General features: G+C 36.6%; 2 protein-coding genes across 24 annotated transcripts in view; one reads left to right on the top strand and one right to left on the bottom strand.

Annotated features, from left to right (window-relative positions):
• APAF1 (apoptotic peptidase activating factor 1) overlaps positions 1–3,802 on the bottom strand; it is a 115,278-nt gene extending 111,476 nt beyond the window's left edge. For 20 of the 21 annotated variants that reach the window (XR_012510721.1, XR_012510720.1, XR_012510719.1 and 17 more), the window contains exons 1-4: positions 3,341–3,802; positions 3,181–3,220; positions 864–1,042; positions 546–735 (exon numbers count right to left, since the gene is read on the bottom strand). Coding sequence is in view for 5 of the 21 variants with exons in the window: in XM_045522452.2 (XP_045378408.2) it covers positions 546–735; positions 864–1,001 (328 nt within the window). In the remaining 16 variants the exon portion in view is untranslated. The remainder of the gene's footprint in view (positions 1–545; positions 736–863; positions 1,043–3,180; positions 3,221–3,340) is intronic. The other variant, XR_012510717.1, reaches the window with a different exon arrangement.
• A 111-nt stretch (positions 3,803–3,913) lies between these two features.
• On the top strand, positions 3,914–20,166 carry IKBIP (IKBKB interacting protein). 3 transcript variants are annotated; one of them, XR_006727516.2, is made up of 4 exons: positions 3,914–4,387; positions 9,706–9,823; positions 13,361–14,303; positions 19,245–19,294. XR_006727516.2 is itself a non-coding variant. In XM_010962767.3 (3 exons), exons 1-3 carry the CDS (start codon positions 4,212–4,214, stop codon positions 14,195–14,197), a joined length of 1,131 nt encoding a protein of 376 aa, XP_010961069.1. In that variant the 5' UTR covers positions 3,914–4,211; the 3' UTR covers positions 14,198–16,244. The 3 variants fall into 3 exon arrangements, 2 of the variants coding, with proteins under 2 accessions (XP_010961069.1, XP_010961070.1); XM_010962767.3 differs by lacking the exon at positions 19,245–19,294 and having other exon boundaries at positions 13,361–16,244; XM_010962768.3 differs by lacking the exon at positions 13,361–14,303 and having other exon boundaries at positions 3,916–4,387; positions 19,245–20,166.
• The last annotated feature ends 5,319 nt before the right edge of the window (positions 20,167–25,485 follow it).

Consider the following 25,485-nt stretch of genomic DNA (forward strand, 5'->3'; position numbering starts at 1 on the left):
TTTCCAAGAGAAGAAAATGTAGCTAGCACAGTAACTCCAACTTTCTGATTTCTTACAACACCCAGAACAAAAGCAAACATACACCTTTTAAGATGACTACAATGAAAATCTCCACCTATATCTGCTCTTACTCATCCTATTCCTCCCTGACTCTCCAATCTTTCTCATATTGCAGATTGAGAAGGAGAGTATAAAGGGAAGAATATGGAATTGCTTTCAAGAGCATAGATTTCCAAAGATTCTTCTTCTTCCCTATGCTTGAACTCAATAAACACAAAACTAGAGAACTTAAAGTCTTATAAATTGTCCTATTACCTCTAAAAATTAGAGGATGTACATTATTACTTCAGCAGTAAGTAGTTCACTGGACAAGAAAATGTGAGAGGTAACAGATGCAAATAAAAATATTTAAATTCGAAAACAACTATAAGTTTTTCATATGTATTTTTCAGTGAACTGATCAGTCTCTTTAGCAGGCTCCATCTGCAATAAGACAAAACTGCAGCAATGTAGCTATTGTGATAGAAGGTATCATGGATACAAACCGTATGAAGTTATTCCACCAACTGAATCTTTGCCATTGGAAGAAGAGATAACAGGAATGCCAGCATGGAGAAGGGCAGCAAGATCTTTATACCCTTCATGTAGTAGAGCATTGTAGAATGATACGTAGGAATAGTTATCTTTTTTAAGTATCATTTTAATTAGCATAGCTGCTCGTTGCTGTTGGGTGGGCTAAAAAAAAAAAAAGTTTAGTATACTACAAAGAATATATCTGCAACATAAATTAGTGGAGACCAGTACAAATTTTGAAACAAATCCTAAAAATTTTTTAAGAAACAGACTGCCTCAGAGGCCTTTACCTCATTTTTTACTTTTTCCTCCTCTGATACTGTTAAAACTCCATTACTAATCATGTGATCCATGATGTACGATGTTTTGATGTCCCTTTCCAGGGCTTCTCTGTGTTGAAGTAAACAATTTCGAGCTTTTGCATCCATCGTCCCTCAAATTTTTCTCTCTTTGAGCTGTCAACCATGAGCTATAGGCAAAACATCAAAACGTTTGTCAAGCCAATAAAGATATGGAAAGATGTATAACTCCACTGGTAATGTAAAAATGTAAAGAAAAGTTTTTTTTCGAAGATTTTTAAAAATAAAATCCAATGCATTCAAAAGTGTGAGAAAAATGAGTATTCTTATAAACTGCTTAAGGAAAGTCCAAAGTGGATACAACTTTTCTGGAAGGCAAGACATAGAAATGTTTAAGCATTCTCTTCAACCCAGAAATCCCACTTCTAGGAATTTGTCTCAAAGAGATATTCATATATCTATCTGTTAAAGAGTTAACAGAGTATTTAGGTAAGATATCCACAAAAAGAGTTAACAGAGTATTTAGGTAAGATAAAAAATATTAAAACAACCTAAATGCCCATCATTCTAAGTATGGATTAAAAAATTAGAGTATGCATACAGAGATGGAATATTATACAGCCATTTAAAATGATGACATATATCCATGTACTGTCATCAAAAGATGCTCATGACACCTTGCTGATTGAAAATATTTTAAATATGATCCCACCTATAGCACAAAGTATGTGTTGGTCTCATATAAATGCATAGCGAGATGTTTAGAAGTTTGTTCAGCAAAATGTTTGGGTTACTTCCAAGTAGCAAGCTATAGGGGATTTCCCTTTTTTGTTCTTTTTCTGTACTGTCTTAATTTTTTTCAATACATGTTATCATTTGCACAATTTAAAAACTTCCTTTAAAATTTTATAAACAGTGATCATACTTAAGTCCTAATATTTATAAATGTATTGATTGCTTTATCCATCCTAAGACTAAATAGAGCATTCTTGGTATTGAGCATTAGTTCTCATTTAAGATGGGTGTCAGCTCTTGGTCTTCATTGGTAAACACATTTCTCATATACTTACTCCACTAATGTTTCAGCTGAGCTGCTAAGGATGACAAAGCAACAGAAAATACTCTCTGATGTCATTTCTTAGATTAGGAGGACATAAGACAGAATAATATTCTTTTTACTGTTTTAGTCTAAGTTCCTACCAACTTTATTTCAAATATAATGCAACTTTTTCCATCACAATGTTTGCAAGTTTTTAAAACATTAACAGAACTCAAGCTAATGTATTACAGTGAGTATCTAAATGTGTTTATTAATTTGTTCCTTCAATAAACAACTGAGCCCATCCTACGTGTCAGGCTCCGAGGCTACAGAGAAAATTAAATCATACCCCTGAAGGAATTCACAATGTGGTAGGAGAGAAAGAGATACTTAGGGGGAGGGTATAGCTCAGTGGCAGAGTGTGCCTTTAGCATGCATGAGGTCCTGGGTTCAATCCCCAGAACCTCTATTAAAATAAATAAATAAACCTAATTACCTCCTCCCATAAATACATAAATAAAAGATACAGTAAAATTCTAAAAAGAGATAATTAGAATGTTATGTCCGAAGTGCAAAAAGAGAGCTGAACACAAGTAATTTCGAGCATACAGGAGTAATTATTAAGCTTCAATAATGACCATAAAAAGTGCCACCAAATGTGTCACTTGCAAACACAGGTAAGCAGAGCATTTGCCTATGCTTGTTAAGGTTCACAAAATGCTCAGTACTGGCATGAAACTGATAAAGGAAAAGTTATGATCAGAATCAAGGCCATGCTAATTTTTAAATGTTAATAATGTTTTATGACCTCAAAGTAAACATAACATTTCCCTTAATTTTTCAGTAGTAAAATTCGATTTCACAAAACAACAATGAACTTCTTAGGTTATTTGCAATAGCTAAACCAAGAGATACTTTCTGACCATCTGAAACTTATTTCCAATTTTACCTAGCCCTGTTTAAAGACCTAAGTCTTATGTTTTTTAACTCTGCCCACAATGAAATATCCTGAACAAGTTCTAGTGTCCTATCTTTTGTAACCACATCAACATGTAAAGTCAGGATTCTTCATAACTGTGAAATATAAAGGACAGTTTGATCTAGGAAAAACGCAGTATTCGACCACTTCCTCTTTAGATAATTTCTCTTCCTGGTACAGTATCAGAATGCTAAACAATTATTCATTAATCCATAATTCTGAGTCCGTAAAATCGGCTACTGAACCTCCAAAAAACCTAGTTCGGGGAGAAAAGGGAGGCTCAAACTTACCCAAATCCTCGCACCAAGGCCTTCCCTGGGAAGAGCAACCCTGCGGCGACAGATTGGGAAATCAAGTTAGGGGCGAGGGGAGGCAAACGGGGCTTTGGAAAGGAAATTCAGGGTTCGGGGGTCAGCCGCGGGACAAGCCCGGGCCTCACAGGTGCCTCACCTGGGCCTCCGCATCCGGAGTTACCAGAAGACCCCCGGGGACCTCCGACCCGCGGAGAAGTAGGCGTCACCCCGCAGGTGGCCTGCGCAGTTCCAGGGCACCGAGGTGAGAACTCCAACCCAGACACAAAGGAAGGAGGGCGACTCGGGCGGTCACTCCTCCTCTCAGGATGCAACTGCACGTCCGCGGGACCCCGGCGCCACTCCGGACGCCGCCGCGGCTACTTCAAGTCCTCGCGGGTCTCTGACGCCCAGACTCCTCACCTCCGCCTCCCTCACCCCTTCTGCCCAGGAATAAATTAACCGCGCCCGCCAAATACTTTCTCCTCTGCGCCTCAGGACGCGGAACAGTCAAAACCCGCCAGTCCGCCCAGCTCGGACGGCGCGGGCCCGTGCAAGCAAGTACACACAGCCCGAACCCCGTGAGGCGGCCGCCGCCGCGCGCGCTCCCACCCCGGCTTGTGCCCGCGCGCGCACAAAAAAGCGCCGTCGGACCCACCCCGCGGAGGGGGCGGGGCGGGGCGCGCTCCAATGAGGTGACGAGTGAGGCGGCGGCACGCTTCACGTGGCACGCGCTGCCCCGCCCCGCCCCCTGGTGTCCCGGCGTCCCGGGAGCCAAGTTCTCTCCAGGTTTGCATCATTAAGGCAGAGAACCCGCCTTCCTCAGCTGGAAGACCTAGAAGGAGGGTGGCTGGCAGCTTCTGTGGAGCAGCTAAGTCCGGCAGAGGAGGGGGCTGATTTCTGGGCGGTGCCAAGTCTGAAAAGGGGCGCGGTCACCGCCGAGGCTTCCTGCAGAGGCGGAGGCAGCCACGTCCCGCTATCCCAGGGTGAAGAGGCCTCCTCAGGGTTTGTCGTCCTGAGAATCTCCAGACATGTCCGAGGTGAAGAGTCGAAAGAAGTCGGGGCTCAAGGGAGCCCCCGCGGAGCCTGGGAAGCGGAGTGAGGGCGGGAAGAACCCCGAGGCTCGGTGCAGTGGAGGCGGGGGCTGGGTGGACCCCCGGACCGGCGTGAGCCTGCTGTCGCTGGGGACGTGCCTGGGCCTGGCCTGGTAAGTGGGCTGAGGCCGCCCAGGCCGTGTCTGGCCTCCCGTGGTCGCTCTCTCTTCTCGGGGTCCCGCCTCTGCCCCGGCCCAACCCGGCTCGGCATCCTGCTAACCTCCAACGCCCAAACTTGCGGCTTCTGTTCCTCTGCCTCAGCCCCAAGGAAGGGATCACCCAACTTTTACGTTCCCTTTCGCGCGTTTCTTATGGTTAATTTTCCTTTGTACTAGTACCGTGCCCCAATCGCACAACTAGAGTTGAAGCTAAGATTTGGGAATGAGTCAACCACTAAGACATGCCAAACTTTATAAAGCGCCTCCTACACGACGGAAGCTTTCCCGTTTTTATAACCCGTTATTTCCTGCACCATGTGCATCTGGGACAAATTTGCCCCACCCATAAATGTATAGTGGCAACGTTTGCAACCTCAAAAGAAGTCATTATAATCTCAAAGCAACAGAACTTAATGATAATATCAAAATTCGGAGTATCGCTCATATTTTGATCAATGTGCATGCGTTAAAATTCTCTTCCTAACTTACAGGTTGAATTTTTGTATTGGAAAGCAACAAAAGTATAGCACTTGTGTTCACCTAAAGCTAAATATTTATAGTCTTTAAACCAGGCAAATACGATATATTGATGTCATAGTAAAAGTGAATACTAAGAGGTAATCGTAAAGCCGACTTACTAATTTTATTTTCCTCACTGTCTTCAGGACTAGCCAATTGTATTTTAATAACAAGACTGACGCTTTAAATTAGAGTTTCTTTACACTTTTCACTGATTTTTAAAGTATTTAAAGTATAGTGTTCATCTTCAAGAGTAGTTGGATTCTAGAAGGGACCCCGTATGGCCTCTCATCTAGCATATTTTTGATGATAGTATATTTTGAATTATGCTTTACTGATGACTGATTCTGATTCAGACTCAAAAGATTTGTTACAATAAAGTGAAATGCTAATTGTTAGTCTCTTCAAAAAAAGATAAATTGTTATTTTTGTTTATGGAATATTTTGACCTTGAATAAATGTCCACAACTTACTATTTTAAATAAACTGCTCTTATGATTTAAAATTAATGACTTTTTTTGAGTAAATCAAAAAACTTTGTACTGGGAAAGTTATTTAGTAACAGAACTTAGTAGGTTAAGATATATATATGTTGCTTCTCTATGGAACCTAATACAACAGATTTTAGTTACTGAATTTAATAATCCTTATTAATTATCCAAAGATTAATATTCATGAGATAAATTACATCAGAAAATGTTCAGCTTTTCAATACTTTAGTTACTGTCCTGGGAAGACACAATAATAGGAATCTATAAAGGAAAAAAAAATTTGAAAAGCAGACACTTCAGCTCAGGAATTTACAGTTAGTACCTGCAATAGAGACAGTCCGCTGTCCAAGGACGATTTTAAGGCATCACTATTTCAGGGTCTTCAGACCTTTAGTCTTTGGATCCTTGTTTGGAAAATAAACAGAGATAATGCATAACAAAAGTTTGGTACTTTAACATCTCTCTGTTAGATGAAGTTCTAATAATCATCCTATATCAACAGTAAGATGTTGGAGATAACAGTTGCCAAAAACTAATATGATTTGAGTGTTGGTTTGCGTACCTCATTTGTAAACTCTTAAGGACATTTTCCAAATAAGAGTATTGAAGAAATTCTGCTCTCAAAAAGTTTTTAAAAGTATGCAATTACTAAACAGGACACAAATAAAACCTTACAAGCTTTTTTAATTACATAGAAATTTAGTCAACCAGAAGTTCCATTGTAAAAATTTTAAGTTTCTTCTGGAAATTTCAATGAAATTTTTCATTGCCTTTATAAAACTTTCATAGCATTTGTGATAATTATGTCTAAGAAGTCAGAAGCTCTTTAACAATCAGATAACTCAGGATTTTTTTCCTCTATTATCTAATACAGTTTTCTCTATAAAACATACTAGCAAAATCTTGGCTAACGCCATTTTTTCAGCTTTTTGTTGTTAGTGCAGTTTTTCCTAAAAGACAGGGTTATCCTTTAAATGCTAGTAAGTCCTAATAAATCCTTTAAAAATGGAATATGGTCAGTGTTTTCCTGAACTTTCAGTCATGTGCTGAAAATGAAGCTATAATATGAAACATGCCTAATGCGTACCGACCCTAAGAAGTGGCTCTGGAACTCCCTTTCTTGTGAGAGGTCCATAATAATAGCTTCCTTTGGTTATATACCTCTTTCTCATCATTAAGTTGAAACAAAGCCAGAGAAAATGCTATTTATTTTCCTCAACGAGCTGTCCGCCATCCAAGATTCCTAAAGGAGCTATGCAGAGGCAACACTCCAAGGAAATACACAATTTATTTCTGCAGGGCCTTAAATCTCCATGAGGTCTCTAAACTGCAATGGATTATGAAGGAATCGGGAAGATTCCTTTTGTAAGGCCTACACCCAGGTAGCCAATTAACCTGGATCCCTTACATCCATCCCTTCAAAGTCTTTACTTATGATAGTAAAAAGAGGCCAAAAAACAGTATAATAGTGCTTCTCTTCCTATTAGTGATCTTATCCACCCATTCCATCCTTTGTTTGCACTAAACCCAACTCTGATTTCAAAGTGGGGCAGGCCTATGGCTTCTATCAAGTGTAAATAGAAGGGAGTCCCAATCCATCTTACCACTATAGTCTTGTCAGAGGGATGGGAAAGCAGCTGCACAAAGCAGTCCAAAGGAAAGAGTCAAGGTACTTAAAGAGAATAGCTGATGTGTTATGCTCTAGGCACTGTAAGAGTTTTATAAACATGAACCTATTTAATCTCTCTAACACCCTAAAAAGTAAGTAGTAGTAATCTCCACTTTGCAGATGAGGAAGCTGGTAAAGATAACTTAAATAAAATAGCTGAGGCAGTTGTACAGCTAATAAATGGCATAGCCAAAGTTACCCAGCTCCACACTCAGCCAGTATGATATGCTGCCTCTCTTTGATATTAATCCAAAAGAGGCCAAGAGCCTGGAAAAAGAAATCCCTAGTTCAGAGCTGTTTATAGTCCTTTTCTTCTACTAGAAGCTGTAGTCCGTAGCACACCTTAATTGTTGTCTCATCTAAACTAGGGAAGATGGGGAGTTAAGGATGCCTTAAAATGCTCCTGTTAGAATACACCTCTGACTCATTGAAAGAAAATGAAGCACCTTGGGCACTAATCTGGATACCAGTTTCAAAACTTAGTGTTTCAGAATTGAAAACACCTCTCAGCATACATTTTTGGCTTCTAGAAAATCCTCTTCCTTAATGTTAAATGAGTTAATGTTTATAAGCACTTAGAATAGTGTCTGGCACTTCTAAGTGAAAATGAAACAAATGTATTTTACTCAGCACCATACAGACACTTATTTTCATTACTAGCACTAAGTCAACTTTATACTTGTTTTTTTCTTGTATGCACTATTCATATGTAGAAATGGTGAATCTTTTTTTTTTTTAATTTTTGTGAGATGCTAACCATGGAAAAAAAAAACCCTACAAATTATCATCAGAGATGGTATTTTTACTAACATGATACGGTTTTCCTCAAGCTTTTGCTTAATATTTGAATTTTGGAGAGAAATGCAGAGGTGAACATTAAAAATATTTAATAAAATGGAAAGTCTTGTAATATATCATCGTAGTGGATCAACCTTCACAAAAAGTCTCTTTTATAATTATGATTTTATTCTGAATGAACACACTGATTAACAGGATAAATCCATGAGATAACACTGCGGAGTAATGGATGATAAAGCTAGTTCCTGAAATTAGACTTACTTTTTTAAGTCGTTTCTCTCCTTTGTCTTTGTCTGCTGGTCTCTTAAAAGCCAAGAATGAAATAGCCAGTCAGAAAAGAATAAGTCTACACATCCTTCTTTGAAATTAAGATAATAGTGTTTTCTAATAACCAGAAGTCTTGTTCAAAAGTTCATATTAACACTCAGAAGAAAAGTCAATCTGTATTAATTATGTAACCTGGGCTTACATAATTCACTGTTAACTCATAGGATAGACATTAGCCGTCGTCAAAAGAAATTTATTTCATCCAACACTGTAAGTAAGCATTTGTTTAAAAAGCAAAAATACCCATTTTATTTTTGGACAATTTTATAACAATGGTTAGCCTAATGATAACATTTATGAGTTTGAAACCTCACCACCTTTCCAATGATTCACAAAGCTGAGAAGTCTTTCACACCTCCGTTGAGTTGTGGGATCTTTAAATGTTTGTCTTTCAATGGAAGTCATTTTTACAATACAGGTATCAATTAGTGGTTCTCACCTTGGCTGGGAGATTTTAAAATTTATAATATCTAAGACACATCCAAAAAGTCAGAATTTCTGTGTGTGGGATCAAGGCATCATACTTTTTTAAAGCTGCCAGGTGACTCTAATATGCAATGAAGCCGTTGAACCACTGGTCTGTGTACTCTGATTTAGGCATTCACTTCACGTGGTTTTGCTCCACTGCTTTTTGATGACTCAATAAATACGCAAAGAATTTCAGCTGCTGCTTTTTCTTGGCCAGAAGAATTGAGTCAAAATTGATTAACCAAAATGATACTAGATCCAAAGCATTATCTTTTGTGCTTGCTTATTTCAAGTCTTCTAAAACAAAAGTCCATTTATTGTTTTCAAGATTGGGATAACTTTTTCATGCTTATACCTTTTACCAGATGACGAATACACTCCAATTTTAGAATGGCATCTAAAGTACACGTACTCAACTTGTATTTTTGAGTACGATCAATTGTATATATCATACACCTTGAAGAACATGTGTTCTATTGTCACTTGGACAATGACTCCTGTTTTCAGTTGACTCTATGTTACTTTGTAACATCTGATTAAATGTTACAAAGTAATCACCTCTCTTCTACTCCCACTGTTTTTTTCTCTTCTACATTTTTATTAAAAAATACTTTTTAATATAGATCTTGCTTCTACATCTCAGTGTAAAAACAGTTATTTTCTAGATATTGCCCAGATATGGCCTTGAGAAAAGTAGTAGAGATCATATATCTTTTTCTAAATAATTCATTCTTTCTTCAAAATATTTCTTGTGCATATTTCTATTACCCCATCTTACTCACTAGGCTGTGAACTTGAACAGGGGCAATGTTTCACTCATCTATGCATGAGTAGTACCGTTAAGCAGTACCTAATCACACAGCAGGCTCTCTCAATGTTTGTTGAAATAAACTAATAAAAATTTATGTTGTCCTTACCAAAAGTGGGTATAAAATATCCTTTTAAAATTCAGATTTTAAGTGGGTATGAGTTAAGAAGTAGTGATTTTTTTCCTTTTTCAGGTTTGTATTTCAGCAGTCAGAAAAGTTTGCGAAAGTGGAAAACCAATACCAGTTACTAAAGATGGAAACCAACGAATTCCAAGGTCTTCAAAGTAAAATCAGCTTAATTTCAGAAAAGGTAATTATTAATTGGCTTATTTGGGGAGATTTTACCATTTTTCTTCCCCACTGCCACCCTTCTACCCCAGTTTATAATTCTTTTTTCTTGCCTTTTAGACCATTACTTTAATTCTCTGGTCTTCCTACCATTTCACATTCTTCCTTCAATCCAATTTAGCCTTAGATAACATTTTGAAAAGACAAGATTTTATGTGTGTATGTATGTGTGTGTGTGTGTGTATATATATATATATATATATATACACACACACACACACATATATATATATATATAAAACAAATGTTATATATTGATGTGACCTCAATTTTCTATTTAAATATCAAGTGTCTAGAGCACTGAAAATATGATTGATTCTTAGGTATAAAATTAGAATAGGAATTGCACTTGTTGAGCAAAGATCCATCAGTTTTTTTCCTTTACTTTGCACTTAGTAAACATACATATATTCATATGCACGTAAGATTGACTAACCTAAAATAAATACTGATTTTGTAGCCAAATTAAAATTAAAATCCTTCCTATATTGTGTTTCTTCAAGCTGCAAATGCAAATACATTATTACTGTGATTCCTAGAAAAAGTGAGAAAGATTGAAAATTTTTACCTCGTCTCAGGAGAGGGTGAGCTTGTAACCGATAAGGCATCAGATGGGCCTTGTCTGGCTACGAGGGACCAAGCTATCATTGGGAAACATGACTTGTTTGTTCATTTATTCATTCACTAAGCCTCTACTCATGTTATAAGGTACACAAGGACTTGTGCTTGGCACCAGGGTAAGCAAAGGTGTTACTGAAATAGAAATAAAATAGAAGGTCTAATTTCCTGCAGACTGATGCATAGAATGAGCATATAATCCCCCTAGAAGAGAAAAGCCATAAATAAAAATTATGCATCCGTTACACGTGCTAGTGGGTACCATGAAGGGTGAGTTTAGGGACCTTTGGGAAGGTGCTACAAGAGTTGGTATTTTAACCTAGGGCTCAAGCTGGAATCTGATTGTAGTCATCAAGGGCCCTCTAATCAGAGCAAACATAATGTTAGAAAAGATTCCAGGAGATGGAAACTTCGTGTACTTAAATGCTATTGAAAACAAATTCTGAAGAAAGATTTTCCTTTTTAAATGAAAAACTTGGCAGCAATTAAAATTCTTTTGTAAGCAACCAGGATGTACTGTACAGCACTGGGAAATATAGCCATTAATTTGTAATAACTTTAAATGGAGTATAATCTACAAAAATACCAAATCACTACATTGTACACCTGAAACTAATATAATATAGTAAATCACCTGTGTACTTCAGTTAAAAGTAAATAAATTAAATTAAATGCCTTTGAAGCAGATATTTAAAACATCATCCTAGGATCCAAGAAATACTCAGTCTTCACATAGCTCTTTCTCCCCCAATCTGCCCTAGGAGTAGTTGAACAATAGCTGCCACTTCATACAGCTCACTCAACAGTATAGTACAATAGGAAGGGAAAACAACTAGGCACGGGCTCTTGTCACAACTGTGTGACCTTGGAAAACATCAGTTTAGCTTCTCTTGATCTCTACTTCATCATTTATCAAATGAGAATAACAAAGATTTTTATAAAGATCAGATGAGATACAGTACATATGCAAACACTTTGGGAACTTTCAAGCAGTAATAAATTTAAGATATTAACTGTTTTTCAGAAGTGAAAAACTATTTAGATAGATTGGCAGCCCGTAAATGCTAACTGTTCGTGTATACTAGTCATTTATTATTATTTGCAGACTAAATCTTGAGGCCTTTATTATCCTGAAAAGTTGATCTTGTACTTCAGGTCTACTGGCTTATCCTGCCTCCAGGTTATAGTGATGTCCTGGTGAACAGGCTAAACAGGAAAGTACCTTAGATCAAGATAAACTTGGCTCTTCAAAATCCTGCTAATAAGACAACTTAACTTAACAATATTACCAATTTACAAGTATTTCTCAGAATTGGTTTTTAAAGGAACTTCCATTATGGCTACATGTGTACATTAAAAATAATTTTTAAACAAGGATTCAGAGTGATGCTATTGTGCATTGTCCCAGCTATCACCTAGAACTTCTTCAGGTCCTGATGGGGGTGGACCCAGAAGGTTTCTGGCCATTCTTCATCCTAAACATCAAGAAACATGTTCTTTATAACCCTGAGATACGGGGACTACAAAAAGACATAAGACATGGCCTCTTCCCTTAAGGAATTTAGAAGTTCTCTTATCTTCACCTGGTTAATTTATCAGTCTGTTAGAGTCAGATTTCAGAGTCACTTCTAAGCCTCCTTGTTGCGCTCCAGAATTCTGATCTCTCCTCTAAGCATGCATTCTCGTACAAATCCTGCCATCACCCAAATCATAATCTATTCTGATTTTTTTGTTGTTGTTAATTCATCCGTCTTTTTTACTGCTCTCTAGAGCAAATGCTGTCTGTGTCTTTTATCTCTGTATCCCTAGTGCCTAATAATGGAACACAGGACACTCAATAAATCTTATTGGGACTCTAGAATATTTGATGTAAAAGATCCAAAACACTATCTCCCCAATCAGATTGTGAGGTCAGGGACTATACTGTATATTTTTACATCCGGTATCTAGCACAGAGTGAACACTCAAGAACTTGAATGATAGGTGCCAAGTGCCAAGTAAGTGGCAAATATGTAATACAATAGGTGCTGTAGGACTTCAGGCTGTCAGGGCGAGGGCTATGGAAGAATGTTGCATGAGGAATGAGACCTGGTCTGAGCCTTGAAGAGAGGACAGAACTCAGCTAGACAAAAAGGAGGGAAGAATAGCATATCATGGAATTTAGGAAATTAAATTTTATAACTAAATTAGTTTCTTAAAAAGCTGAATAATCATAAAAATGACAACTAAATTGCTTTCTGTTAGAGTAAAAAAAGAAGGAAATGTGATATACTTTGGGCTTCTTTAAGATCATTTTCTCTTTTATATATCCCTTCATGAAAATGCACAAATATTTAGGATTATAAATTCAGGTGTATACAGTCAGCTCTCTGTGTCTCCAGGTTCCACATCCAAGTATTCAGTCAACCACAGATCAAAAATATTTGAAAAGAAAAAAATCCAGAAAGTTTAAAAAAGCAAAACCTGTGTTTGCCATGTACCAGCAACTATTTACATAGCATTTACATTTATTAGGTATTATAAGTAATATAGAGATGCTTTAAAGTTTATGATATGCAAATACTACACCATTCTACACCATTTTATATGAGGGACTTATCCATGGATTTTGGTATCCATGAGGATACCAATCCCCAGCAGGTGGATGCCGAGGGATGAGGGACAATTGTATTTTTCTATCATAGCAGGAATCTATTAAATGTGCTTAATATATGTTAAAACAATATTAAAGTAATAATTGTTTTTGTCAGTATGATTCTGATATCCTTGGATATTTTAGACATCTTCAGAATTTGAATTTGGCACGTGATTGTTAAAGTGTGTTTCCCTAATATAAAAGTTATTAAGTAGCCTTGGGAATTGTTTTGTGTTATAAATACAGCTTGAGTCTACTGAAAGTATCCTGCAGGAAGCTACATCATCCATGTCTTTGGTGACCCAGTTTGAGCAGGAAGTATCCAACCTCCAAAGTATCATGCATGACATTCAAAATAGTGAAGAGATGCTCACTCAAAAGATGCAAAGCCTTAATGAGAAATTCCAGAATATTACAGATTTCTGGAAGAGAAGCCTTGAAGAAATGAATGTTAATACAGACATTTTTAAATCAGAATCAAAATATATACATTCTCAAGTTACTGCCCAAATTAACTCAGCTGAACAAGAAATAAAATTGCTCACTGAAAGGCTAAAAGATTTGGAAGATAGCACCCTAAGAAATATTAGAACAGTAAAAAGGCAAGAGGAGGAGGATCTTCTGCGAGTAGAGGAACAGCTTGGCTCTGACACAAAAGCAGTTGAAAAGTTAGAAGAGGAACAGCATGCTCTCTTTGCCAAAGATGAAGACCTGACTAGTAAACTTTCCAGCTACGAACCCAAAGTTGAAGAATGCAAGACACATTTGCCAGCAATTGAAAGTGCTATTCGCTCAGTTCTCAGAGTCTCTCAGGATCTGATAGGGACAGAAAAGAAAATGGAAGACTTGACTCTTCAGATGTTTAATATGGAAGATGATATGCTGAAAGCAGTATCTGAAATAATGGAGATGCAGAAAACCCTTGAAGGAATTCAGTATGATAACAGTATATTAAAGATGCAGAATGAACTGGATGTTCTTAAAGGAAAAGTTCATGATTTTATAGTATATTCAAGTACAAAAGAAAAGGAAACTCTAGAAGACTATAATCTAGAAAATAAAGGAATTGATACTGATTTTTAAATGCACTACATTTATTCTGATGAACCACATTATTATACTTAAATAGATTAGTTCCATGCTTTTGTGTTATTTTGATATGCCTCACTTTATCCTACGTTATTGGAAAGTAAGTGAGATGTCCATACAAATGGATTATCCAGACGGTCAAAGCTTTTTAAGCAATAAAACATTTCATTTTAACCCTTTTAAATGTAAATATTTCTAAAATAGTTATTTCTCTACTTTTTTTAAAGCAGTATACTTAATATTGTCAATGTTTTTCTAATAATCAATGGGTATCATTATGAATTTCATCTGTTATATTGGACCCAAATATAGTATCTCTAGGAGCTATGGAGTATCTACCTCCTCACTCAATGACCCTAGTTTGCTACTTTTCAAATCTTGTATCTATTTCTTATACCTTTCTGTCACCTGTAGAGGTGACCCACTCACCTGATCTTATTGTCAAGTTGGTTGGTAATGTGCCTGTGGAGGCCAGTTCTTCATTTCTGTGCAATTTACTGCAGGCTAAGAATCCAGACAACCAAGTTCATAGGAATTTTGTCTAAAATAAAAGATAATATGCCTCAGGGAGAGCCTGGGGTGCTTTGCTATGAATTAATATGCACTTTTTGAAAACTATTGAGCCTGGGAAACTTTTACTTTTTAAGGTTCTAAACTGTGTTATAAATACTTGTAAGAAATTTTTAAAAAGAGTAAATATGTTCTTTTTGGAGGTTTTTCCCTATGAATTAAATGTGTATGCTTTGAAGTGTGAACCTTAGGAATATCTTTGTATACTTGGCCTTTTTTTTTTTTTTTTTTAAGTTCTGTGTTACAGACTCCACAGAGTTTGCAGGTACATGATCTCTAGATAAATTATTCTACATACAATAAAAATACACCAGTAAGCCTGTGCCCTATTTTAAATAGGAAAAAGCAGCATAATTAGAAATGATGTGATGATTATGAGAATTAAAAGTATGTCATTATTTTAAAGAGTCCCTAAATTACCCAAATTTGTTTTACATAGTGATTTTATTTTATACAAAATTATGTAATGGAGTCATGAGAAGTAAGACATAGACATACTGAGATGTGATTAAAGGGAGCTCTGCCAGATTTTTACAATAATGGTAATTGGAAATGTGCAGGTTTAGGGGCGCACATAAGGCTTTTATTGGTACACTGATGTATGAAGAGTGCCCAGGGTTAGTGTTGGAAACTGAGTTAACTGCAAATGGAAGCGCTGTTCTTATCTGTTTCTTCTTGCCAACGACCAACTATAGTCTCAGTTTTATAATGCAGTTTCAGTGGAATTAAACACAAAAAACTTGAATTTAGCAGTCAGCTACAAAAGGTAGTTGTGGTCAGGTGGTGGTATGTAAATTTGCACGTTTTTTGAAAAATCCCAAACAAGTTCTACTTTGGGGTTAGGAACGTCTATGGTAGACACCCGTGGGCCATAAAAATAGACCTGAAAGAGTGCCGCTACTGGGGGAACAGCATTCATTTCTGGAATCTTAACATTAGATCTTTTGACTTCTGAATAGCTAAGTTCTTGTCTGTGCACTGACAAAATTGTATTTGTTTACCTTTATTTTCATGCCAATAAAATAAATTATAAAGTTAGGTGGGACTTTGTTGCTTCAGCCTCCATCCTGTAAGGGCAGACGTGGTCTCTTGCACTCTTCACTTTTATTTATTTATTTATTTTGGCCTGTCACCAGATTTGATGCATTATTATTATTAACTTGGGTGTGTACCACAGTAAAGGTTATAGAAAATAAGTGGAAACAAGGTGGCCACTGTGCTCTATAGTGACAGTTACAAAGGAATCAAACATTACCGCTCTGTAAGTATCCCATAAGATAATCTTGTGTGTATATTTGTACAGATGTATATATTCCTTTATTCAGAGGTTTTCCGATAAAAAATTGTCATTAGAGAGATTTAGATGTACCTCATTTGTCTTCCTGTTTTTTTTTTTTTTGTTCACCATTTTAATCTTTTAAGTGTACAGTTTTGTGGCGTTAAATACATTCACATTGTTGTGCAACTATCACCACTGTCTTCCTCTGTTTCTTAAATTCATTTAACACAGAAATTTGAAATTTTAAAAACTTCCCTATGTATCAAATATTAAATTACATTGTTAGTTTTTCCTTTAAGAAAGATACACATTTTTGTATCTTTGTAATTAATAATAAATTTTACATCAATTAATGTCTGTTAGAGAGTACTGGCTCCATTTTTTAAATTAGCACATATAAATCACTTACAAAACATTTTTTTTTAACTTTTTGATGTAAAGTTTAAAAGTGTATTTGTAGTAACGCTTCCTTAAATTTTGCCTAATGAAATAGAAGCTGTTGACCAAGTGTATTTTTTATTTTATAATGAAAAATCTTGATTTATTAGCCTGTATGATTTCATAGAAAACTAAATTTATAAGATTCAAAATTAATGGCATTGTTTTTAATTTCAACGTAATTGGAGACCTTTGTATGAATCTATAATCTTGATCAGAGCTTAATATGATGTCATTATAAAATAATGATGCTGGAAATTCACCAAACACATGAAACAATTTATTTCTCTTTAGACTTACCTAAATTTGCCGTTGGCAAAAGCTCTTTGCAGAGCTTTACCCAGCATCTATTTCAGTTCAGCTACGAACTATTAATACAAATCAAAATCCTCCATCCCGGGATTACACAGCAGGGGAGGAGAGACCTGACATTTTGGAGCCTATTATGCATCACACTGCTAGCAGAGCTACGTTCATCATCATCCTAACAATATCATCCTAACACATACTGAGTGCCTGCCCTGTCCCAGTCATTGTGCTGGGCACTTTGCATGTGTTATCACTAATTCTCTGCACAGTTTAGCTAGCTACAAGACCCCTTTACAAATGAGGAAATTGAGGCTCAGCAGGATTAGGAATCTAAACAGTCACACTGCTGAAACTGTCCAATTCCAGAGGCCACTGACCTCCCATGTACAGTGCAACTTGCTGCTGTTCAGCCAGGGAGGAGGGGAAAAAAAATCACAAGAAATCTGCTATCAATAGAACTATCTTGAGAATTCAAAAAGCTATAATTCAGCTAAATGTGTCCACTACGATGTTGCTATTAAACTAGATTATACGTCCCTCAAAACTTTTATCTGTGACCTTGGGCATAAGAAGAAATCAATAAACGTTTAGGGAAGAGTGGAGGAGGAAAAAACCCTACACTAGAATCTTCTAATCTAGGCTTTGCCACTAACTGTGTATTCTTAGGCACTTTATTTTTGGGCTCAGTTTTTTACTTTGTAAAATGAGGGAATTGTACCAGATAGTTTCTAAGATCTCTTCTGGTTTTGAGTGGTTTTAAATTTTAGAGATCAGTAAAATTTCCAAGTCCTTTAGTTCAAAGATCCTTTTAGCAAAGTTTTTGGAAGGCCAATTGGACCCAGAAATCATTCCCTTGACTCATGTTGCTATGCTTGTAGATTAGACAGTATTTAACGTTACAGGACAGCATCTAGCTTAGTGCCTTGCATATGTGATAGGAACTTGGTAAATATTCAAATTACGGGGTGAATCTTTTAAGCTACTAATAGACTCCAACTCTTCTGTTCATCTTAGGCAAATAGGTTAAACAAGCTGTTAAATAATCTTTAAAAATAATTCAGTGAAACAATTTTTAGGCTATTCCTATACTGCCTTGAATTTATATTTTAATAAATACCAGTAGAAGTTCATAATAAATTGCTTTTATAAGCTACCAAGTGAAACAAAGACTTACTAGCAATTTTCTAATCATTTGATACTTCTAAGAATAAACTTAACCCTTTCTGAGATGTCTTAATTGCATAAGGCAATTAAGCTACATTTGCTCTACCAGAGTAGATACATTAATAAATGATAACCTGGTAATGAAATAGATGAAAATAAATCCTCTCCTTTCACCCTTGAGTCTCTGTTTAAGCAAATACACTTTATTGCAAAACTTTCCCCTAAAAAACAAAATGTAAGGTTTTGCAATTACTACTAGATTTCCTTCCTATTTGTGGCTATTCCTTACTGTCATACCCACAATAACATTTTCACAATCTAACTTCTCTACCAAAAAAAAAAAAAAATTGGGGCCACCTCCCCAACTACTAATTAATGTAGCATAAACCTTTTGAGAAAAATCCTCAAATATACTTTGGAACCAAATATATATGATGAGGCAAAAGGGGGTGTTGCTGCTTTGCATTAGCTGTTCTGCTGCCCCATTTCAGCTTGTCATTTCTTTGCACTATGTAGCTGCTCCTTTTTTAAGCTACTATAAAAGTAATATTCCAAGCATATTAAATATTTATTTGCATTAAATAAAACTAAGTTAATATTACCAAAATAATCCCAACAGGTTACCTGAATGAACCAGGCAAATGAAATTTAAGAAAGGTGATTCACAGGAAACATATTGAAGAAATACAATTATTTTCGAAAGAAACTTGATAAGGCCTATGGTAGTATTACTGATAAGTAATAGGACAATAAAGTACATACACAGAGTCCCTTCATTCGAGCACTTGTTATACCTACAAACTTGTGTTTCAGAAGTCATATCATCTTGTTTGACACCCCACACCAAATTTACCAAAACCTATCTAGAGGAGGCTTCCTCCTCCCTTCTCCAGCAACTGAAAAAGCATCACTATCTCTCAATTAGCTCATTTTGTCCTACACAGAGGACTGATGGTGTAAAAATAAGTGGAAAATGCCATTTCCAATAACATTTTATGAAATATCCTTAATGTTTTCTTTTTTATTCATTAGCAATACACTTAATTTTTTCTTTTTTTAGTAGAGGTACTGGGGATTGAACCCATGACCTTGCACATGCTAAGGACGGGCTCTACCACTGAGCTATACCCTCCCCCCAGCAATACACTTAATGTATCTTTTACCAAATGCTTTCCACAAGAGCAGTAACTTTACAATTAAAAACAACACAAAATTTAAGTTGAATTTTAAATGTTAAGCTTTTAATCAATTTAATTATTCTGGTACTATATTTTCTTACAGTGTCAGAAGTCTGAAGCTATCATAGAACAATTGAAGTCTTTTCAAATAATTACTCACCTAAAGCATCTACAGGAGGAAATTTATGAAGTGAAAACTTGGTCCAACAGGATAACTGAAAACCGGGATATACTGAACAACAATTTGACAACTCTTTCTCAAGATGTTACAAAAGTAAACCAAAGTACAACTTCCATGGCAAAAGATGTCGGTCTCAAGATTACAACCGTAAAAACAGATCTACGGCGTATTTCAGGTTTAGTAGCTGATGTAGCATCACTGAAAGATTCTGTGCAAGAACTGGAAAATAAGATAGAAAAAGTAGAGGAAAATACAGTAAAAAAGATAGGTGATCTTCTTTCAAGTAGCATTGACCGAACAGCAATGCTCCGAAAGACAGCATCTGAAAATTCACAAAGAATTAACTCCGTTAAGAAGATACTTTCTGAGCTACAGAGTGATTTCAACAAGCACACAGATAGATTCTTAAGTTTAGAAAGTGACAGAGCCAAAGTTCTGAAGACAGTGGCATTTGCAAATGATCTAAAACCAAAGGTGTATAATCTAAAGAAGGACTTTTCCCGCTTGGAACCACTGATAAATGATTTAACACTACGCATTGGAAGATTGGTTACTGACTTACTACAAAGAGAGAAAGAAATTGCTTTCTTAAATGAAAAAATATCTAATTTAACAATAGTCCGAGCTGAGATTAAGGATATGAAAGATGAAATAAGACACATTTCAGATATGGGTTAGCTTGAAATTATTTAGATTAGACTAAAGTAACTTTTTTTTTAAAACGGGACCTCTGTCATATTATAAAAAGACTGACAAATCAGAAATAATGAAATTTTGGAGTAAATACCATTTTGTATTTGATTCTATTTTGTACAGTAAAAATAAAAATTTTTTAAAGGGCTGAGCACTTAATTTTACTAAATAAATATGCTAAAACATATTTAAAACTTTATATAAAAATGTGTGTACAACTTAAAGGGCAAGAATCTTGTATGCACCCCCCCCCCACAACATAACACAGTCTAGCACTGGGAAATCTAGATGGGGAAGGCTCTGAATCCCCACTTGCCTTCACTGACTACCAAGGAGCATATAGTATGTGTGTTTGGGGCCCTAACTGGCGAACTGCCCATCAGGATCAGGGCTGTAACATTTATTATCCACTTAAGAGGAAGGGAGACTAGCAAGGTCACAGCAGGGAGCTGCAGGAAAAGAATTATGTAAGCCTTCCTGGGTCCTTCATGGCTCTAGGAAACAGAAAAAGGTCACCTAAAATGGAGTAGAGAAGTGGCATCTACAGCAGGGATTGGACAGGGCAGCACAGATTGCAGGGGGCTTGCCAAGCCTCGGATGGAGACTGCCCCAGAGCAGCACAACTCGTGTGTGGTGATGGTATGACCAGAAGCAGCCAAAGCAAAGAAGGAAAGTCTCACATTTAGAAAAGCATTAGCAATTTTACTTACATAAAATTCTAGAAAATACAATCTCATCTATAGGGGTGGAAAATAGATCAGTGGTTGCCTGGGGACCGGGATGGAGGGAAGCATAGCTTATAAAGAAGCACAAGGAAATCTTGAGGGGTGAAGGATATGTATTATCTTGATTGTGATAATGGTTTCATAGGTATGTATTTGTGCCAAGTTCATCAAATAGTTCTCTTTAAGTATGTGAAGCTTATTTTTCATTGATTATTCCTCAATAAAGTTGTAAAAAAAAAGGACAATAACCTAAAAAAAAAACAAACCACCCACCCAGCATTAACCCATTTCAAATGCCTCACATGAAGTGTATCCAGATGCATAGAGCTAGTTACCTCAAGAAGAGTTTATGAATTTTTTCTTTCAATTTTACTGAAATATAATTGACATACAGCACTGATAAATTTAAGCTATACAGCATAATGTTTTGACTTACATACATCATGAAATGATTACAAGTTCAGTGAATATCCATCATCTCGTGTAGATACAAAATTAAAGAAACAAATATATTTTTTCCTTGTGATGAGAACTCTTAGGATTTATTCTTAACTTTCATATGTAACATACAACAGTGTTAATTATATTTATCATGTTGTACATTATATCCTTAGTACTTATTTACCTTTTTTTTACTTATTTTATAAGTTTGTACCTTTTGAATACCTTAATCCAATCCCTTCCACCTACCTCCACCTCTGATAACCACAAATCTGATCTTTTTTTCTATAAGTTTGTTTTTGAAGTATAATTGACCTGCAATGCTATGTTACTTCCATGTACACAAAATAGTGATTTGATTTTTCTATACATTTCAAAATGATCACTATGATAAGTCTAGTTGCTTCTGTCACCATACAGAGATATTACATAATTATTGGCTATAAGCTATATTCCCCACACTACATTTAATAATGACTCACTTATTTTGTAGCTGGAAGTTTGTACCTCTTAATCTCCCTCACTATTTCTCTCCTCCCCCACTCCTTTCCCCTCTGGCAACCACCCGTTTGTTCTCTGGATCTGTGAGTCTGTTTCTGTTTAACTATGTTTATGTTTGTTCACTTGTTTTCTTTTTTAGACTCCACATATAAGTGAAATTATACAGTATTTGTCTTTCTCTGTCTGACTTATTTCACTTGGCATTATACCCTCCAGGTTCATCCATGTTGTCACAAGTGGCAAGATTTCACTTTTTTATGGCTGAGTAATATTCCATTGTGAGATATGTACATATATATACACACACACATACATATATATCACATCTTCTTTATCCATTCAACTATTAATAGGCATTTAAGTTGCTTCCATATCTTAGCTATTGTAAATAATGCTATAATGAACATAGGGGAATATATATCTTTTTGAATTAGTGTTTTTATTTTTTTTTTGAATAAATACCCAGGGGTAGAATTGGTAGTGGGCAGAGCAGGGTCCTGGGGTCCCTGGTGGCAGTGCCCTGGGTGTGTCAGTTGGTGTTGGCCCACAAACTGGGCAGAGCCAGGACCCAGGAGGTCTGGAGGCTGGTGCCTGCCTCCTGGTGGGCCAGGTTCTGACTCTAACGACAGCCCACTGGTGGATGGGGGGGTGGAAGCAGGCCTGGGCTCTTTAGTGGGTGGAGCTGGATACCAGGGCAGCTGAATCTTATAATATAGCTGGCCTGTTGGTGGGTGAGTCTGTGTCTCCACCCAGTTAGTTGTGTGGCCTGGAGTGCCCCAGTACTGGTACCTACCAACTGGCAGCCAGGGCTGGGTCGTAGCGCTACTAAGCGCTTAAGAGGGAGGATTACAAAATGTTGGCAACACCAGTACCCTTAGGGTGGAATGAATCCCAAAAATGGCTGTTGCCTGTGTCTATGTCCCCAGGCTAAGTCCCAGTTGCCTCCTGCCTCTCTGGGAGGTTCTCCAAGATCAGCAAGTGGGTCTGACCCAGGCTCTTTTAAAATTACAGCTTCTGCCCTGGGTCTTGGAGCAAGTGGGATTTTGTGGGCACCCTTTAAGAGTGCAGTTTCTATTTCTCCCAGACCTCTGGCTTTACCAAAAGTGAGCCCTATTGGCCTTCAAAGCCAAACATTCTGGGGGCTTGTCTCCTCCGGGCAGGACCTTTGGGGCTGAGAAGCAGGACATGGGACTCAGACCCCTCACTCCTTGGGGGAAAACTCTGCAATTGTAATTACCCTCCCGTTTGTGGGTCACCTACCTTAGTGTGCGGCTCTTAACTGTACTTAGTCTCTGCCTCTCCTAATTGTCTTGTTGTAGTTCCTTCTTTATATTTCTAGTTGTGGAATATCACTTCTGCTAGTCTCCAAGTTGTTCTCATCAATAATTGCTCTTTAAATAGTTGTAATGGTGGTGGTGTCTATGAGAGGCGAGCTCAGGGCCTTCCTCCGCCATCTTGGCCGCTCCTTGGATGAGTCTGTTTATGAATTCTTATACCAGGATGGCTCATGCCCAAGCCATAGGCTTTCTGCCATGAAAGAGTTAGCATTCAAGTTGATTCACATAGTTCTAAGTTGAGCCTCAAAAAACTCTCCCCACTTCTTTGACTCCGTATTACTTTCTCTTTCCTAAACTGCTGTAGCACTTGAAGTCTCCATCACAATTTTATTGCTTGTATTTTATTTAAGCACCAGGTGTCCATTGTTCTCCACAAATTGTTTCATGGGTATCTGAAACTAGATTGTGAGTTTCTTGATTTCTCAATTCATGTCTTCTGTTTTTTAAAGTGATATTCTTTTGCACCTAGCACATAGCTGAGCAGAGTAAGCACTTCCACGCGTCTGTCTTAAATAATAGAAATAGAATCCATTATATATGGTAACAGTATTACTAAATACAGCACCTATTAGTGTTTTGCATACTTAAGTTCTCTTTTTCCAAACTGTAATGATTTTTTTTATGCTGTATTTTTCCGTAACTACAACGACAAGACAGGTTTATTGGAAGACTATTTGATTCATGTCTGTTTTAATGTAGTAGAAACATGAGACTTTGAAATTGGAGATCCTAGGTTCCAATCTTGGCTCTACCTAATTCTATGGCCTTGGACAAATTTAGTACCCATGAACCTTAATTTCTTCATCTGTAAATAAGAATGGTAATATCTACCTTACAGGACTGCTGTGAATATTAACATCTAAAGTGCCTGGCACATCTAATAAAGGGCAAAGTCATTAACTAATATAACAAAAAGTTATAGTATGGAACTGTTTTTTGGATAACAGCTCTATAATCCACAGGGAGAGTATCACTACAGTATACCCTAATGCAGTATTGATGTTCATTAACAAAACCAAATGAAATGTAAATTATGTTCATGTAATCATTTTAGCCAGACATAAGAATGCATTTTAGACATGAAAAATATTTAACAAGAAAATTTTCAGCACTTAAAAGTATAAATCCAGCTATCCAAAAATTCAGTTATGAAGAATATGTTTCTATCAGTATTATCTGGTGCTAGGTCTATTCATTATTGTAATAATGATTCACGAATCTGTCAATAACTTGGTAGCCATGCTAAGTGGGACTTTCTTGAAGGAACTCTCAAATCTGTCATGTCACTAGGCTTATTGTCATGATTTTGTGAAGTCAGATAGCCTTTGTGGGAAATACAGGAGAATGGAAAAGTTTGGATCCGTTTCCCAACAGTTAGAAAATGTAAAATTAATCACTTCAATAATAAATATGGTCTCTTATGGTTGAGTCATCATCAGCTTTCTGTGGAATTTCCCTGCTTTAATATCATTTAAAGTACTACTTGTGCAGGCAATAGAATCAGTATTGTTTATCCATTAGTAAAAGCTGGGTACATCATATTTTCAGATATTAATGATGTCTAAAAAGGAGTTTTAACCTAGGTTGATACAGCCCCCTGGTGTTGAGGTCACTGGTCTTTAAATGATAAAGATACTGCCCCTCACGTGAATTATCCTCCATCTTCAAATCTTGAATACACTGCATTCCACAAAGAAAGCTAGCTGATTTGTACATCAAATCACAGTATTGGGTAAGAATTGTATCTTGTGTAAAAGACGCATCCTCTAGGCTTTCATTCAGTACAGCAAACCTTTATTAAGTGACTGCTCCATGCATGGCACTTTAGGGTCTATAAAAACACACACGATCATATGTTATCACTTATGTGTGGAATCTAAAAATGATACAAATTAAATTATTTACAAAACAGAAATAGACTCACATAGAAAAGAAACTTATGGTTACCAAAGGGGAAAGGGGTGGAGCAGGGATAAATTAGGAGTTTGGGATTAAGAGATACACACTACTATATATAAAATAAATAGGAACCTACTGTGTAGCCCAAGGAACTGTTCAGTATCTTATAATATCCTGTAATGGAAAAGAATCTGAAAAAGAATAGATATATTTATGTATAACTGAATCACTTTGCTGTACACCTGAAACTAACACATTGTCAACTATACTTCATTAAAAAAGAAAAAAAAAATAAAACCAGAAAACTTTGGAATAGTTGCTTTCTAGGAAACTCGAGTCACCAAATACTCATAAACCGTATCAATGGTGAGGTTAACACCTCACGCATGTCCTATGACCACTTATGTGAATGCAAAGTCAGGACTCTCTTATAAAAGAGGTAAATGATTCAATACATAAAATCTGAGGTTACAAGCTGTTAGGAGCAGCTAGGTTATTAAGGTACATCACTCTTTGATACATCAGGAGAGGTGCAGCATTCAACTGCGAACTACAGATTACCCCTCA

The sequence above is a fragment of the Camelus bactrianus genome, chromosome 12 (assembly GCF_048773025.1).
Source record: "Camelus bactrianus isolate YW-2024 breed Bactrian camel chromosome 12, ASM4877302v1, whole genome shotgun sequence".
Taxonomy (NCBI): Eukaryota; Metazoa; Chordata; class Mammalia; order Artiodactyla; family Camelidae; genus Camelus; species Camelus bactrianus.

Excerpts from the sequence above, each read along its gene's own strand:
- IKBIP (XM_010962767.3), top strand. The coding sequence starts at position 4,212 with ATGTCCGAGGTGAAGAGTCGAAAGAAGTCGGGGCTCAAGGGAGCCCCC. Across the intron at positions 4,388-9,705 it reads ACGTGCCTGGGCCTGGCCTG|GTTTGTATTTCAGCAGTCAG; the intron begins GTAAGTGGGCTG and ends TTCCTTTTTCAG. Across the intron at positions 9,824-13,360 it reads TCAGCTTAATTTCAGAAAAG|CTTGAGTCTACTGAAAGTAT; the intron begins GTAATTATTAAT and ends TTATAAATACAG.